Source organism: Macaca fascicularis, chromosome 10 (genome assembly GCF_037993035.2).
Source record: "Macaca fascicularis isolate 582-1 chromosome 10, T2T-MFA8v1.1".
Classification (NCBI taxonomy): domain Eukaryota; kingdom Metazoa; phylum Chordata; class Mammalia; order Primates; family Cercopithecidae; genus Macaca; species Macaca fascicularis.
Window position 1 is genome coordinate 1,340,044 of NC_088384.1, and position 17,672 is coordinate 1,357,715.

The window sequence follows — 17,672 nt, forward strand, 5'->3', positions numbered from 1 at the left end:
CCTGGGCGGGGCTGAGGGCAGGGCAGGGTGGGGGAAGAAGAACCACAGATGGGCCTGAGGGAGCTGCTGGTTTATTTAGGAGCCTGGGTCCAGCCCCCAGGGACCAGGCTGCACTGCTGAGCTGGCCTCAGACAGAGACGGGTCAGGTCCTGACTGGATGTCTCTGCCATCATGGAAAGACAGGTGTGCAGGGCCCAGGCAGCATCCCCCAGTGCAGAGGGCAGCCCGGCACCGTCTCGGCCACTCGGCAGCACACGGGGGCCTCGGGAGGCTCCAGGGGTGTGGAGCGCGTGCCGAGGCCATTACGAAGATCATGTCACACACAGTTCGGCTGCCCAGAGCGGGGGCTTACTGCTGTAGGAGCGCTGCCTGCCGTCCGCCCCGTCGGCCTCCGTGGCCTCGGGATCTGTGGCAGCCCCCGCCTCGCAGTGGTAAGGGTTCTCCAGTAGCTTCAGCACCCGCCGCACCTGGAGGATCGTGAGGGTGAGAGGGGTCCGGGGCCAGCCCCCCATCCCAGGGACCACAGGGACAGGCCCATGCTTGCCTCTGAGAAGTCCCCGCGCTCGGCAGCCTCGATGGCGTTCTGCGCGATGTAGTTCCTCAGCACGTACTTGGGGTTGTTGGCGTGCATCACGCGCACACGCTCAGCCTGCCAGGCAGCAGCATCCCCGGCGCCTTCCAGGTCCTTGTCCAGCCGGGCTCTGGAATGAGTCGGGCTCTGGAATCACAGCCGGGCTGGACTTTCCCAGCCGCGCCCCCCACCAGGTGACCGTGGACGCAGGGCTCACCTGTACGCCTGCAGCCAGTCGGCCCAGTGGCCCTGGTTCCGGCTCTGCAGCTCTGCCATGCTCAGCTGCTCCAGCCGAGACTGCTGCTCCACACGCTCCAGCTCCCTGGCAATGCCTGCCCGGGTGCCCATGAGCGCGAACAGCTGCGGGTTTGACTGTGCCAGCATCAGCATCATGGATAGCTGCCTGTGGGGAGGCCAGGGTGTCTGGGAGGTAGCCCCTGACCGTGTCCCTGCTCCGCAGGCAGCTGCTCCTCCTGCCCCAGGCTGCTCTCACGGCTCACCTGGAGTCCAAGGGCCCAAGCAGCCCAGTCCCCAAGGTCCCTTGAACTCCACTAGCAGGGATGGACCCAGTGGACACACACCAGTCATGTCCATGCTCTGCTGCCCAGCTTTCTGCTGGAGAGTCTCCGCCTCCAGAGTTTAATGCTTGTGGGACGGGCACTGCTATTAGCGCTTCCCTCATTTCCAGAAGGGTCCAGGTGGGCTGGGGCCACCCTTTCTCCAGTGGAGGGGGTTTCACGCTCAGCAGGGCCTGCTGGCTGGCACTCCCACCCAACCCCACTAGTCTTGTTTTTTAAGTTAAAAGCAGCAACACTTTCCGCGTCTCAGCCTGCACATGGGCGGGACCCTTCAGACGGGACGGCCCTTCCGTTTGGAAGATGGTGTGGGAAAGCTTGACCTCTGGGAGCCCATCCTCCCTGGAAACCCAGAGGCTTTCCCTGAAGCCCAACCACAGCCGAGACCACGGTCTCCCCCCACACCTGTGTCAGCCTCGCCGCCCTCTCCTCTGTGACCAACGGGCCCCAGCACCACAGAGACGCCCTGACTGCGCCTGTCCCTGGGAGCGGAGCAGCCACCTGGGCACCAGCCAGCCCTGCCTCCAGCTTCTCCTCCGGCCTGTTTCTGATTGTGCCTCCCTTTCTGGAAACAAATCCAAGGAAGTAGGAACTGAGTACCCACCGGGGATCCATCTGGGGCCGGAAGGCCAGCCTCAGCTCCTCCAGGGAGGCACATTGCTCCATCAGCCTGGCCAGGAACTCCGCCAGGCCTGGCGACTCCAGCTCCACTGGGAAGGAGCTCAGCAAGAAGAAGGTGTTTGTGAAGTCAGCACCTGGAACACAGGCTGCTCAGGGAGCTGGAAGCAGAAGGCCCAGGGTCCCTGTCCTGGTGCCGTACAGAGCCCCCCAACCCTCACCCCCGCCAGCACACGTGCTGCATGGACCCACATGCTCCATCCCCCACCCCCACTCCAGCACGGACCCACACAATCCCCGACCCACACCCTCCACCTGGCACAGGTGCCATACAGACCCACACACTACCCCAGAGGACCCACATCCTCACCCCAGCACAATGCCACACGGACCCACACCCAGCAAGGATGCCACAGAGACCCACATGGACCCAAACGCTGCCCCCAGCACAGGTGCCACATGAGCCCTGCTCAGCACTGGTCCGGGGACTCCTGAGCCCTCCACACCCCACTCCTCCACCCATCCACCGCCCAGGCGGCTGCCACTTGCTCTGGCCCTGCAAGTCACCTGTGAAGTGGGCTAACACCGAGAAGGCACAGAGGCTGCTGCCCGGCCCTCACATCCTCAGTCACGACTGCCTGCTTTAGGAGCTAGCGAGTGTTGAGGAGAGGCTGTCACCAGCCTGCAAAAGGCCCAACTGTGACAGACACTGCGATCCTTCCCGACTCCGGAAAACAGCTGTCTCAAAACCACAGTGACCCTAAGACAACGTCTAAAAATGAGAAGGGAGCCAAAGCAACATACTACAAAAAAGTCAACTACACACAAAGGCAGCAACAGAGAACGTGACGGACCAAAAACATGGCAGAGGTAGTTCCTTATCAGTAATTTGAAAGCAAATGGATCTCTCCAATGAAAGGCAGCTTGGCAAAGTGGGCGAAAAGACAATTTCCATGCTGTCACCACACGATCTGCAAGATGTTCAAAGACACGAACAGGCTGGAAGTGAAAGGATGAAGAAACCCAGGCAAAGAGTAACCTAAAGAGAGCTGAGGTGACTATTATACTCACATTAGATAAGTTTTCTATTTTTTGAGATGGAGTCTTGCTCTGTTGCCTGGGCTGGAGTGCAGTGGTGCAATCTCGGCTCACTGCAACCTCCGCCCCCCAGGTTCCAGCAATTCTCCTGCCTCAGCCTCCCAAGGAGCTGGGATTACAGGCATGCGCCACCATGCCTGGCTTGCTTGCTTGCTTATTTATTTATTGGGAGATGGAGTCTACTCTGTCGCCCAGGCTGGAGTACAGTGGCGCAATCTTGGTTCACTACAACCTCTCACCTCCTGGGTTCCAGCAATTCTCCTGCCTCAGCCTCCCAAGTAGCTGGGATTACAGGCACCTGCCACTAGGCCTGGCTAATTTTTGTTTTTGTTTTTGTATTTTTGAGATGGGTCTCACTCTTGTCGCCTGGGCTGGAGTGCAGTGGCGTGATCTCAGCTCACTGCAACCTCCGCCTCTCGCGTTCAAGTGATTCTCCTGCCTCAGCCTCCTGAGTAGCTGAGATTATAGGCGCCCACCACCATGCCTGGCTAATCTTTGTATTTTTAGTAGAGATGAGTTTCACTATGTTGGCCAAGCTGGTCTCAAACTCTTGACCTCTGGTGATCCGCCCGCCTTGGCCTCCCAAAGTGTTGGGATTACAGACGTGATCCACCACGCCTGGCCAGAGAAGATTTTAAATAAAAAATTGTCAGAAGGGCCGGGAAAGGTAGCTCACCCCTGTAATCCTAGCTACCTGGTAGGCTGAGGCGGGAGGAGATAACTGGAGCACAGGAGGTGGAAGCTGCAGTGAGCTGTGACTGTGCTACTGCACTCCAGCCTGGGCAACGAAGTGAGACACACCCACCCTCAACCAAAAAAAAAGTTACAAGAAACAGCATTATATACGGCAAGAGTCAGTTCATCAATAAAATGTAAAAATTATGAACATGCACCTACATGTACCCAATAAGAAAGCCCTAAAATGTACAAACGTTGGCAGAATGGAAGGGACAGAGAACAAACAGTTCTATCTATAGTAAGAGTTGGAGACTTAAACACACCACTTAATAATGGATAGACCATCTAGGGTCAGGCGCAGTGGCTCATGTGTGTAATCCCAGCACTTTGGGAGGCTGAGGCGGGCGGATCACGAGGTCAGGAGATCAAGACCATCCTGGCTAACACGGAGAAACCCCGTCTCTACTAAAAATACAAAAAATTACCCGGGCGTGGTGGCGGGCACCTGTAGTCCCAGCTACTCGGGAGGCTGAAGCAGAAGAATGGCGTGAACCCGGGAGGTGGAGCTTGCAGTGAGCCAAGATCGCGCCACTGTACTCCAGCCTGGCCTGGGCGACAGAGTGAGACTCAGTCTCCAAAAAAAAAAGGCATCTAGACAGGAGATCAATGAGAAATGGAAGACCTGAACAACAGCCTAAACCAACAAGACCAAACAGGCATATACACAGAACACTCCGCCCAGCAGAACAGAGCATACCGTCTTCTCCAGGGCACATGGGACGTTCTCCAAGATAAGCCACAAAACAAGTTGTAATAAACAAAAAAAGGCTGACATCTCTAGCCACAATGGAATGAAGCTAGAAATCACTTAAAAATATAACACACTGGCCGGGCGCGGTGGCTCATCCCTGGAATCCCAGCACTTTGGGAGGCTGAGGCAGGCAGATCACTTGTGGTCAGGTTTTGGAGACCAGCCTGGCCAACATGGTAAAGCCCCATCTCTATTAACAATACAAAAATTAGCCAGGTGTGGTGGAGCATGCCAGTAGTCCCAGCTACTTGGGAGGCTGAAGGAAGAGAATCACTTGAGCCTGGGAGGCGGAGGTTGCAGTGAGCCAAGATGGTGCCACTGCACTCCAGCTTGGGCGACAGAGCGAGACTCCGTCTAAAAACCAAGAAAACACAAAACACAACATACCAAAATTGATGGACACAGCAAAAGCAGTGACCAGAAGGACATGCACAGCTGTAAATGGCTACACTGAAGAAGATCTCCAATCAGTTACCTCACCTCACGCCTAAGGAACTGGAGAAAGAAGAGCCAAGATTAGAGGGAGATAAGAGACTGAAAAACAGAGAAGCCACACACTGCGTAACTTACACGAAGGCTTTAGAGCAGTCCGGTTCACAGACTCAGAGCAGAGTGGCTGCTACCAGGGGCTGCAGGGAGGGGAATGGGGAGCTGGTAATCGGCTCGCACAGGGTTTGGGTTGTAGATGTGAACAAGCTGCAGGGCTCAGCTGTACAGCACTGCTCCTGCGTCAGCTATGATGCGCTGTGCACCTCCTGTGCACTCCACAGTTTAAGAGGATAGATCCATGTGGTGTTCCTACCACAATAAGATTGTTTTTAAAAAACTGTTATGAACAATTGTATGCCAAAATTACCTACAAGACATGGACAAACTACATGACACAGAAAATTCCTAGAAACACAAATTACCAAAACTGACTCAAGAAGAAAGGAAAATCTAAATTGATCTAAGACAAGCAAGGAGACTGATCAGTAATCCAAATTTTTCCAACAAAGAAAAGGCCAGGACCAGATGGCTTCACTGGTGAATTCTACCAAATACTCTTAAGAACAAATGGCAAAAAATCCTTTGCAAACTTTGAAGAAAAAAATGGAAGATGGGGGAATACCTCCTAACTCACTCTGAGGCCAGCACCACCTTGACATCAAAGCCATACACTAAAGAAAAAACAAAGCAAAACTATAAGCCAGTATCCCTTACGCATACAGATGCAAAAATCCTCAAAATACTCACAAAATTCAGCATATTAAAATAATTATACAGCATAGGCTGGGCGCGGTGGCTCACGCCTGTAATCCCAGTACTTTGGGAGGCTGAGGCAGGCAGATCACCTGAGGTCAGGAGTTCGAGACCAGCCTGACCAACATGGCGAAACCCCATCTTTACTAAAAATACAAAATTAGCCGGGCATGGTGGCAGGTGCCTGTAATCCCAGCTACTTGAGAGACTGAGGCAGGAGAATCACTTGAACCCGGGAGGTAGAGGTTGCAGTGAGCCAAGATCATGCCATTGCACTCCAGCCTGGGCAACGAGAGTGAAACTCTGTCTCAAAAAATATTAAAAAATAATTATATAGCATATTAAAAGGACCAAATAAAATTTATCCCCAGAATGCAAGGAGATATGAATGAAATAATAAAATCACATGACCATCTTCATTGCAGGAAAAAGCGTTTGATAAAATGCAGTCGCCTTTCATGGTAAAGGCACTCTGAAAGAAAACTTCGGCGTGGTAAAAGCTGTATGTTAAAAAGCCCACAGCTAACATCACACTCAATGGGTGAAACACTGAACACTTTTTCCCGAAGGTTAGGAACACGAAAAAGATGCCCATCTCAGCTACTTCTATTCAACATCCACATCCTAGCTAGGGCACCCCAGTGAGTCATCCACATAACCCAGCAGTTCTACCAACTGTACACCACGGGACTGACAGCAGGCATCAGAGAGCTTTGCACTCACTTTCACGGCAGCACTGCACACAACACACAATATACCGTACACAACAGCCAGAAGAGGAGCGTGTACGCCAGTAGGTCATGGATAAGCAAACTGTGGCCTGTCCACGCAACGGGATGCTTCTCAGACTTCAAATGGAATAAAATCCTGATACGAACCTGGATGAACATTGAGGACCTTCTGCTAAGTGAAATAAGCAGTCACCAAGGAACAAACACCATATGATTCCACTCGCAGGAGGCCCCTAGATTCACCAAATCCATAAAGACAGAGAGTAGAATAGGGGTGCCAGGGGCTGGGGCGGGCCCAGGGAGTGATTGTGCACTTGGAGACTGGAAGCTGGAAGGTAAACCATCTCTAACCACACTAGCACAGGAAGCGCCTCGCTGTGGGCACGGCTGGGTCACTCACCGGTCAGGTGCATGGTCTCCAGGAGCTTGGACACCAGCGCCCTGTCTTCCTCCAGCTCCAGCTGCACAAGGCCCAGCTTCCTGCGCATCTTCTGCATGTAGTGCCTTTGGAACTCGGCATCAAACTCCTCGGCCAGGATGGCCTCGCCCAGCTCCAGGGGCAGCTCTGGCTGCAGGGCCTCGGCCAGCTTCTGCAGGTTCCACTTGCACACCTCGGGCTGCTTGCTATATGCGTAGCGGCCGGTGTTGTCGGAGGCATTGCACACGTGGTCAGGGTCATACCTGCCACACAGGGCAAGAGAGCCACGCCCTGCCTGAGGGGAAGTTCCCAGGAGATGGTGCAGGCACCCTGGAGGGGAGGCCCAGAGGAAGTTCCCACGTGGCCATGGCTCTCTGGCCCTGTCCCACAGGGGTCCTGTCTCAACAGCCTCCGCCCAAGGCCTCCGGGATTGCCCTGGACTCTCTACTTCCTACATCAGCCCCCAGCCCCCGTCGGCATCATGGGTGTCTCGGGGCAGCAGGCTTCATGCAGCTTGCACCCCCCAGTCACTTACCTGTCCAGGAAGCCGAAGGGCCCGTAGTCGATGGTGAGCCCCAGGATGCTCATGTTGTCAGTGTTGAGCACGCCGTGGCAGAAGCCCACGCACTGCCACTCAGCCACCATCCACGCCGTGCGCCGCGTCACCTGGGGGCGGGACAGCGTGCTTGCTCCCTCCTCCCGGTCCTGCCCAGACCCCCCAACTCGTGTCCATCCTTCCCCTCCCGGAAACCAGCTGTGCTTCGCTGAGTGGCTCTCACTCTGGTACTTCTGGGCAATGTGTCCCGATGTCCTGTCACCGTCTCCACCACAGCGTGGCAATGCAGAGTGTGTGTCAAGGGTTCTCAAGCCTACTCACAGCATCCACTCTTTTATATGCTCACAAAACTTGGCTTTTACCCAAACTAGAAAAATCAGGGAACCCCAGACGCAGGCCCAGTAGAGACCCCAAAGAAGCAGGGAAGGGTCAGCTCACTGAGGGGCCGCACCTGCCCCAGGGCCAGGCCACTGTCCATCCCGGTGCCACCACCACCCTGCCGGCCTAGCCCCTCCAACCAGACAGCAGTCCCCACTCAGCCCAGCGCTGGCAACCGTGAGAATAGGGGCCAACCAACGGGGGCCAGGAGCCCCCAAGATGCACTGAAGGCCCCACTGACCCTGCTCAACACAGGCCTGACACTGCCTCGCTCCTGCCAGGCCACCAACGCTCCTGGGAGGCAGGCAGTGCTGTCCTCCCTGCATCCTGGCAGAAGACTGAGGCTCAGAGGGGCAGAGTGACCTGCCCTGACCACCCATGCTGTCTATGCCGGAGTACCAGGCTGCCCTCAGCGGCTCCTCCCGGCCTTTTGCAGCCCCGTCATCCCCGACACGGAGCACGGCTGGGGTGGACTGAAGGGACGCAGCTGGGGCAGGACACAGCCCCAGGAGCACCTGCCTCGGGCCCACTTCTGCTGACGGCAGCTCAACAGCCTCCAGCCACATGGCAAAGCGGGTCCCCACACGGCCCTGGCTGCAGCTGCTCCAGGGATGGCCTGAGACTTCTCAAAGACGATGCTGTGCCTCGTCCCCCGAACCCCCACTTGGTCTGACCCCACTGATGCTGCAGGCCCCCAGCCCAGCCAGGTGAGGTGCCGGGTTCCCCCACCGTGCACTGAATGCCCTGTGACAAGGACGATGCCATCAGACCGTGGGGCAGGGACGCAGACCCAAGGCGGGCCCTCAGCATCTCCCCAATCAGGACCCGACTGGCTGCCCTGGGCATCAAGACGTGTCGACCCACGTGGGAGGTGCCCAGCACCCATGGTGCTTCCACCCCGCGCCCCTGCCCCGAGCTGGCCCTGCAGGGATACCAGCAGGAGAGCACGCCCAGGGCCCCCAACGCCACTGAGCCCAGGGGAGTTTCAGGTTTGTCCCAGGGCACACGTGATGGGGTTTGCGGACAGGAGGGGGAGCTCAGAGAAGGGCGGGGAGGCTGGGTAAAAGCCTTTGTCCCCCGGCCACAATGAGGGTGCCTTCAGCACAGGCGAGGACACCCAGCACCCACCCACAGGGAGGGGCGGCCTGCAGCCCACTGACCTCCCGGAAGAAGGCAGCGTTTCTCTGCACGCGGTCACTGGCGTGAGCAGCCTGGATCTCAGGGTAAAAGGAGCTGATGACATAGTCAAGCAGCTGCACGCGAATGTCGTTCCTCCCCACGCTGGGGCCTGCACGCCCTGTGTGCTCATCTGCGGACTTAAAAATCTCAAAGGATCCAAACCTGGAGGGAAGACCCGAGTTGTCAACAGGTCAAACCTGACCCCGACCCCTTGTGAAAATAAGAAAAAGAAAAACACGTTGTTGTGGCTATTTTTTTCTTTTTTTTCAGACGGAGCCTTGCTCTTGTTGCCCAGGCTGGAGTGCAATGGCGCGATCTCGGCTCACTGCAACCTCCAACTCCTGGGTTCAAGTGATTTTCCTGCCTCAGCCTCCTGAGTAGCTGGGATTATAGGCACACGCCACCACACCTGGCTCATTTTTGTATTTTTAGTAGAGACGGGGTTTCACCATGTTGGTCAGGCTGGTCTGAAACTCCTGACCTCATGATCCACCCGCCTCGGCCTCCCAAAGTGCTGGGATTACAGGCGTGAGCCACCGCACCCGGCCTGCTGTGGTTATTAAATCTTGCAGCCCTACAGCAGAAAGAGAACCTTGATTAAAACAAAAGCAAACAACCAAAGAGAATGCACCCTGGCTCTACCTGACACAAACACAGACGTATTCCACTTTTGGTCAACATCCAGCCACTGACCAGGCCCTGTCTACAGAGTCTGGGGCACATGCGGGGGAGGCCCATGGGGTAAGAAATCACCAACACCCCCTGCACCCCCACCCCAACCCCACGAGGAGGGTTTTCTGCAGGTCTCACACCTGGAGGGGCGTGGCCTGCCGCCGCATCCTCGGGAAGGGGGTGTGAAGGAGAGTCAGCTGCTGCGGACACACATCTGTGAGCACTCAGCAACAGCCGTCCTCCAGGGTGACCGTCCCCCAGCGGACATCAGGCAAGGTCTGGACATTTTCATTGTCACAACTGGGGTTACCACTGGCCCAGAGCAGGGATGCTGCGTACCACACGGGATGGACTTCATGACGATGGAAGTTGCTGCCCCAGATCCTTCCGTCCCCACCACCGCAGGACAGGAAAGGCCAGAGGCCCACAGGCAGCCACAGGGGTGGGCGGCTGGTGTCCCGGGCAGGATGGGGCCGCGAGACCAACAGACAACTCTACGCTCAGGTGTTCAGGAGGAAGTGTTAGTCACCAGGTGGTGAGGTGACATCAAAAACTGATGGTTGGCCGGGCGCGGTGGCTCAAGCCTGTAATCCCAGCACTTTGGGAGGCCGAGACGGGCGGATCACAAGGTCAGGAGATCGAGACCATCCTGGCTAACACGGTGAAACCCCGTCTCTACTAAAAAATACAAAAAACTAGCCGGGCGAGGTGGCGGGCGCCTGTAGTCCCAGCTACTCGGGAGGCTGAGGCAGGAGAATGGCGTGAACCCGGGAGGCGGAGATTGCAGTGAGCTGAGATCCGGCCACTGCACTCCAGCCTGGGTGGCAGAGCAAGACTCCGTCTCAAAAAAAACAAAAAAAACAAACAAAAAAAAACTGATGGCTGGGGGCCGGGTGCAGTGGTTCAGGCCTATAATTCCAGCACTTTGGGAGGCCAAGGTGGGTGAATCACCAGAGGTCAGGAGTTCGAGACCAGCCTGGCCAACATGGAGAAACCCTGTCTCTACTAAAAATACAAAAATTAGCTGGGCGTGGTGGCGGCGTCTGTAATCCCAGCTACTCGGGAGGCTGAGGCAGGAGAATCACTTGAACCCGGGAGGTGGAGCTTACAGTGAGCCAAGATCACGCCATTGCACTCCAGCCTGGGCGACAGAGCAAGACTCCATCTCAAAAAAAAAAGAAAAGAAAAGAAAACTGGTGGCCGGGCGCGGTGGCTCAAGCCTGTAATCCCAGCACTTTGGGAGGCCGAGACGGGTGGATCACGAGGTCAGGAGATCGAGACCATCCTGGCGAACACCGTGAAACCCCGTCTCTACTAAAAAATACAAAAAACTAGCCGGGCGAGGTGGCGGGCGCCTGTAGTCCCAGCTACTCGGGAGGCTGAGGCAGGAGAATGGCGTAAACCTGGGAGGCGGAGCTTGCAGCGAGCTGAGATCCAGCCACTGCACTCCAGCCCAGGCTACAGAGCGAGACTCCGCCTCAAAAAAAAAAAAAAAAGAAAACTGGTAACTGATGGCTCACGTCAGAGAGGAGCCAGCCCAGGACTCCAGACCAATGAGCAACTGACCATCAGATCAGAAAGCACGAGCAGGACACCGGGCACAGCACGCTTGTGGCTCCTGCTTCTTCAATGGCTATTTCCTCAGTCAAGTCTAAGTACTTCCTTGTCATAAACTCCAGCAAACAGTTCTGGACACTGTCCCCAGCCTCAGGCTCTGGGAGCCCCTCCTCCCCAGAAGCACCAGGCAGGGACCCTTCTCTGGTACCCGTGGCCCTGGACCCCCCGCTGGTGCTTTGAGACATGCCAGCTCCCGCAGGCCCATCTCTGGCCGCAACGAGGGCCTGGACGGGCACGTGGGAGGGCTTAGCACAAGTGTCCCAACCGAGCACCAAATGCCTTTGCACTCAGATCCCTCCCAGTGGGTGTCACGCAGCTACTTTGCAAACAGGCAGCTTCTGAGGCTGCCAGGGACAGGCTAGACTTTCAGAAGAGGCCAAGGCGGTCATCTGAGTTTGTGTTTCTGCCAGAATCCTAGCAGCACAGGCCCAGATCTCCTAGGACTCTCTAAGCAAGCGTGTGTAGACAGGCCTAAAGGACCCCGGCATTACCTTATGAAAGTGGAAGCTATACGCAACACAACCGTGCATTGTTCATATTTGGGATTACCATCATAGAACACGTCGCGCACCACCGTGGACTCGGACGTGACACAGGCACCGGCCCGTGTGGTGGGGACCCCCAGGTGGAACATGGCTTCGCTGCACAGGAACTCCCGGATGCTTGACCGCAGGACCTTGCGACCGTCGGCCTGTCTGAAACCAAACACAGAGTTCACTACGTGGGCTGGGCAGGAATCACCCAACACCAAGATTCCAGGCAGCACACGGAAAGGAGGGAACGCATGTAACGTGAGCAGCTCACACGTCCCTGAAAACCGCCCATCCCAGGTGACGTCAGGTGCCTCGTGAGCCTCCAACATCGCCCAGTTCCGGCAATCACACACCCCAGCAGGTTGTCGGCACAGCCTCTGGTAAAAATGGGCCTGAACACACGCAGGAGTCTGTCTTCCTGCCCGGGACGAGGATTCTGCAGCAGAAGCCAAGACTGTGTGACTGTGCAGCAGGGGCAAAGGGCCTGGGGCAGCCCTGCTCCATGGGACACAGTAGCCTTTGTCTGCACCAGGACGGGTGCCCAGGTATAGGCCAGCCAAGGAATGAGCTCCTCTGTGCCTGCCAGAGCCCTCATACCCATGGTGGGAGGAGGCAGGGCAGAGAAGCCAGCTGCCCGCCCCGAAAAACCCGCCCCTTGAGGCTCCAACAGCACCGGCCTCAGGGCACTCAGCCACTTCTGACCCCCAGGTCTCGCATTCCCTTCCCCACATGTCTTCAGGGCCCTGGTCTCCACCTCACGTCCTGCAGAACTGCTGAGGCCAGGGACTCGGATGCACATGGGGAAGGGGATGTGAGATCTGAGGGCCAGATGACTGCCCTCTTTTTCTTCAGTTATTTTCACTGTGGTAAAATACACACAAAATAAATTTACCATCTTAAACCACTTTTTCTTTTTTGCTTTTTAAAGACAGGGTCTCACTCTTGTCACTTGGCCTGGAGTGCAGTGGCACAAACCTGGCTCACTGCAGCACCACCCTCTCGCCTCAGCCTGCCAAGTAGATGGGACTACAGGCACTGCCGCCAGGCTCGGCTAATTCTTATCTTACTTTTTATAAAGATGGGGTTTCATTATGTTGCCCACGCTAGTCTTGAACTCCTGGGCTCAAGCAATCCTCTCACCTTGGCCTCTCAAAAGTACGAGGATTACAGGCATGAGCCATTGCACCCGGCCCACCTTAGCCATTTTTAAGTGTACAGATCACTGCTATTAAATACGTTCATAATGTTGCACAACCATCACCCCCATCCATGTCCAGAAATCTGTCTTGTGAAATTGAAACTTTGTCCCTATTAAACACTAGCTCCCAATTCCTCTACTCCCTCCAGCCCCTGGCACCTACCATTCTACTTTGTCTCTATGAATGTGGCTCTCTAGGTACCTCAGATAAGTGGAATCGCACAGGATTTGTCTTTCTGTGACCAGTTTATTTCACTCTGCAGCATGTCCTCAAGGTTCATCCGTGTTGTAGCACGTCAGCATCTTCTTTTTTTTTTTTTTTTTGAGACGGAGTCTCACGCTGTTGCCCAGGCTGGAGTGCAGTGGCGCGATCTCGGCTCACTGCAAGCTCCGCCTCCCGGGTTCCCGCCATTCTCCTGCCTCAGCCTCCTGAGTAGCTGGGACTACAGGCGCCCGCCACCGCGCCCGGCTAATTTTTTTTTTTTTTGTATTTTCAGTAGAGACGGGGTTTCACTGTGGTCTCGATCTCCTGACCTTGTGATCCGCCCGCCTCGGCCTCCCAAAGTGCTGGGATTACAGGCTTGAGCCACCGCGCCCGGCCAGCATCTTCTTTCTTAAGGATGAATAATATTCCATTCATCTGCTGATAGACACTTGTTCTGCCTTTTGGCTATGAATATCGGTATACAAATGTCTCCCTGAGAGCCTGCTCTTGAAGCAGGACTGCTGAATCACATGGTGATTCTATTTTTAATTATTTGAGGAACTTCTACACTGTTTTCCACAGCACTGTATAATTTTACATTCCCACAGCAGTGCAGAAGGGTTCCAATTTCTCCACAGCCTCAACACTTTAACTTACATTTTTTTTTGGTGACAGGGTCTCGCTCTGTCACCCAGGGACAGTGGTGCAATCTCGGCTCACTGCAACCTCCGCCTCCTGGGTTCAAGTGATTCTCCTGTTTCAGCCTCCCAGTCCATTTTTGAATTGTTTTTTTTTTTCCCATTGTTGAGTTTTGAGAGTTCTCTGTATATTCTGGATATTACTCACTTACCAGATACATGAATTGCAAATATTTCCTCCCATTCTGTGGGCTGCATTTTTACTGTTAATACTGTATTTTTATGCATAATTTTAAGTGTTCATGAAGTCCTGTTTGCCTATTTCTTTTTTTTTTTTTTTTTTTTGAGACGGAGTCTAGCTCTGTCGCCCAGCCCAGGCTAGAGTGCAGTGGCGCGATCTCGGCTCACTGCAAGCTCCGCCTCCCGGGTTCACGCCATTCTCCTGCCTCAGCCTCCCAAGTAGCTGGGACTACAGGCGCCCACAACCGCGCCCGGCTAATTTTTTTTTTTATTTTTAGTAGAGACGGGGTTTCACCGTGGTCTCGATCTCCTGACCTTGTGATCCGCCCGCCTCGGCCTCCCAAAGTGCTGGGATTACAGGCGTGAGCCACCGCGCCCGGCCTGCCTATTTCTTTAGTTGCCTGTGCCTTTTGTGTCACAGCTGAGAAATCACTGCCAAATCCAATGTCATGAAGCATTTTCCCTATTTTCTCTAAGACTTTTAGCTCTTATGCTTAGGTCTTTGGTCCACTCTTCAGTTAACTTTGTTCATGGTGTAGGTAAGGACCCAGCTTCATTCTTTTGCATGAGGATCCAGTTTTCCCAGCACCATTTGTTGAAAAGTCTTTCTCCATCGAATGGTCTCAGCACACTTGTTGACAATTTGCTGACCATATATGTGAAGGTTTATTTCTAGGCTCTTTATTCCATCCCACTGGTCTATGTCTATCCTTATGCCAATGCCATACTGTTTTGCTGATTGCGGCTTTGTAGTAAGTTTTGAAATCAGGAAGCATGAGTCCTCCAACTTTCTTCAAGATTGTTTTGTCCATTCAGGGTCCCTTGAGATTCCATGTGAATTGTATTACTTTTTGAGACAGGGTCTCACTCTGTCATCCAGACTGGAGTGCAATAGGACAATCACAGCTCACCGTGGCCTTGAATCCTGGGCTCAAGTGAATTCTTCCACTTCAGCCTCCTGAGTAACTGCAATGAGAAGCACACTCCACCATGCCCAGGTAATAAAAAAAAATTTTTTTGAAGAGACAGGGTCTTGCTGTTTCCCCAGGCTGGTCTCCAACTCCTGGCCTCAAGCAATCCTCCTGCCTTGGCTTCCCAAAGTGCTGGGATTACAGGAGTGAGCCACTGCACCTGACCCCATGTGAATTTTAGAATGGGTTTTTCTATTTTTGCAAAAACTGTCATTGGTATTTTGATAGGGACTGTACTGAATCTCTTCAAAGAGTACTGTTGTCTTTCAAATATAAACTTATCCAACCCATGAACAAGGGATGTTTCCATTTATGTTTACTTTCTTTCAGTAATGTTTTTCAGTTTTCACCGCTCAAGTCTCTTCCTTCTCACGGCCACTTCAGATGTTAGCCTCAATCCCAGAGAACTGGTGAGGCCAGGGACCCCAGGACACTTGTGGGGATGACAGGCAGGGTCTGAGTAAAGGTCAGAGGACTCCTTAATTTTTAGGAGAAAATATATTCTAGCATACCTCAGGTCTGAAAGCACTGAGTTAATACTCGAGTCTTCAAATATAAAAAGTGTCTTCCAGTGACAGATTACTCTCATAAAAAATTTGTCTTTATAACTCAAAATATCACCAAAACGAAAGTTTAAGATGTTCGCCAGAAAGAAAAACAAAAAAGTAAAAAAAAAAAAAACGCTCACAGGATAAGCAGGCCCCAGGCTGAGCATCTCCACCACGTTCCAAGGGTCAGAAATGCTCCGTGGGCGGCTGGTGCGTCAACACTAAGCAGGTCGCTGGGGGTGGGGAGGGAGGGCCAGGCTGCCCTCAGACACAGAACAGAACGGATGTGGAGACGGGGGAGTGAGGAAGACCCCAGTCTGAGGAGCTTGCTTGGCAGACGGAGCCCCAGGGAAGGGATGCTGAGGGACTGAGGGGCATTTCAGGCACTGGAGGGGGAGGTGATGAGAGCACAGGGAGGGGCCGGATGAGACGCGGCTTTAGCATTTCTCTGAACATAAAATGTACACTTGTGTGTATTGTTTTCCTAGTCATTCCACAAAAGTAGTAAACAATATGGAATAAATACATTAATTGTTTAGTGGAAAAGAGCAGAACAGACCAAAGTGCTATCTGTACACAAGAGGCAGGTGGCGTGCACGGCTCCCCGGTGGGCCTGGCGGCATCTGGACCCAGATCTTGCCTTAGACTACCTGTGTGCCCCCCTCCCCCGAAATCTAAACGATGCCCACCTCACTTCGGGGTTAAAAAGGGCCGCCCGCATGGAAGTCATGGCCAGAGTAGCAGAGCGAGGCTGCTGGACGAAGCGGCCCGCCCCACGGGCGATCGGAGGAAGGCTGGGGACCTGCGGGGTTAGGGTTAGGGTTAGGGTTAGCCTAACCTCTCACCCCGGCTCCCGTCCCTGGACTTGGAGCCCCAGCGAACGTCGGTAAACATGAGTGGCGTCACTGGTGGAGCTGACTCCAAGGTCCTCGGCGGGTTGATGAGCACAGCGAGCGGGCGGCTGCCAGCACCGCGCTCCCGCGGGAGGAGAGGAGGCCCCACTTGGCAGTGGCCTCGGGACGCCCCCAATACCGCGCTGGGTGGAGGGCAGGGGCGCCCCGGCGGGGAGGACCCACCCGCGCCCCTCGCCCGCCCCGGCCCACCTGGAGAAGGGCGTGGGCCCAGCGCCCTTGAGCTGCAGCTCCCAGCGCTCGCCGGCCGCCGTGCACACCTCGCCCAAGTACATGGCGGCGCCGTCGCCCAGTTGCCCCGCGAACTGGCCGAACTGGTGGCCGCAGTAGCAGTGCGCGGCGGGCTCAGCGCCCGGCAGGAGCGCGTTGCCGCTGAAGAACAGCGCGGCCTCGGCCTCGGCCTCGCGTGCGGGCGGCGCGCCCAGGCCCAGCAGTGCCAGGGCGGGCTCCGACAGCGCCACAAGGCGCGGCTGCCGCAGGGGGGTGGGCCGCACGCGGGTGAAGCAGGCCCCGGGCACCTGGCGCGGCGCGGACTGGGCGCCCTCGGGACCGGGAGGCGGCGCCTCCACGGGCAGCGCGCGCAGGGCGCGGTTGTCGAAGCGCAGCCCCGCCAGCCAGCAAGGCGCGGGCTCCATGGCGGCGCCCGACAAGGTAGAGCCGGGCGCGGGCGACGGGTGGCAGCGGCCGAGGGGCAGGAGTCGGGCAGCTGCGAGCGAACCCCCGAGAGCTGCCCTGTACGCGGCCATCCGCGGCGGCGCTCCCGCCGGAAGCCAGCCTCTCCCGCCCGGAAGCCAGCCTGCCCCTCCCGGAAGCCCCGCCCCGCGCGTCCCGCAACCCAATCGCCAGTGGGGGTGTGTGGGGGCGGGAGGCGCGGTGTCTGGCCGGGCTGTAATTGGCTGCCTTGTCGGTCTGTCCGCATCTCCCTGCCCGAGGGTCTGAGGCGTCCCGGGTGGCCGCCGGCGTCATGGGGCGCGCGCTGCCGCCAGCGGGATGACCGATGGAAACGCCTCCCAGACCGCCAGCGACGACCCCGCTCGGGCAGCCCCGGATTTCCTCGGCTGCACCGGCGCCGGCAGCAGGGGCCCACGTCCGTTCGGGTCGGGCCGGGGCTCAGCGCCGCGCCCCACAGGCGGCCCGGACCCCGCCGCAGCTCAGGGCCGCCGGAGCCTCGCGCCGCCTCTCAGGGTGTCCCCTGGCCTCCGGCCTCTCGGGCCCCTCGCCTGCCGTCTAGGAACGAAAGGGCCTTGGACCCGTGCCCGGCCCGTGGAACAGCGCCCGGGCTCG

General features: G+C 56.0%; 1 protein-coding gene across 22 annotated transcripts; it reads right to left on the bottom strand.

The window, feature by feature from the left end:
• Positions 1-54: 54 nt before the first annotated feature.
• On the bottom strand, positions 55-17,160 carry SELENOO (selenoprotein O). 22 transcript variants are annotated; one of them, XR_012418584.1, is made up of 11 exons: positions 16,581-17,160; positions 11,636-11,839; positions 8,837-9,017; positions 7,278-7,408; positions 6,725-7,005; positions 6,352-6,471; positions 4,922-5,149; positions 1,751-1,925; positions 789-974; positions 545-701; positions 55-467 (listed from the first exon to the last, which is right to left on the bottom strand). XR_012418584.1 is itself a non-coding variant. In XM_074003460.1 (11 exons), exons 3-11 carry the CDS (start codon positions 11,776-11,778, stop codon positions 303-305), a joined length of 1,488 nt encoding a protein of 495 aa, XP_073859561.1. In that variant the 5' UTR covers positions 11,779-11,835; positions 16,167-16,279; positions 16,581-17,160; the 3' UTR covers positions 55-302. The 22 variants fall into 22 exon arrangements, 10 of the variants coding, with proteins under 10 accessions (XP_073859561.1, XP_073859564.1, XP_073859558.1 ...); XR_012418591.1 differs by having other exon boundaries at positions 6,357-6,471; positions 6,725-7,072; XR_012418580.1 differs by lacking the exon at positions 4,922-5,149 and adding an exon at positions 9,337-9,429 and having other exon boundaries at positions 6,357-6,471.
• Between the last annotated feature and the right edge of the window lie 512 nt (positions 17,161-17,672).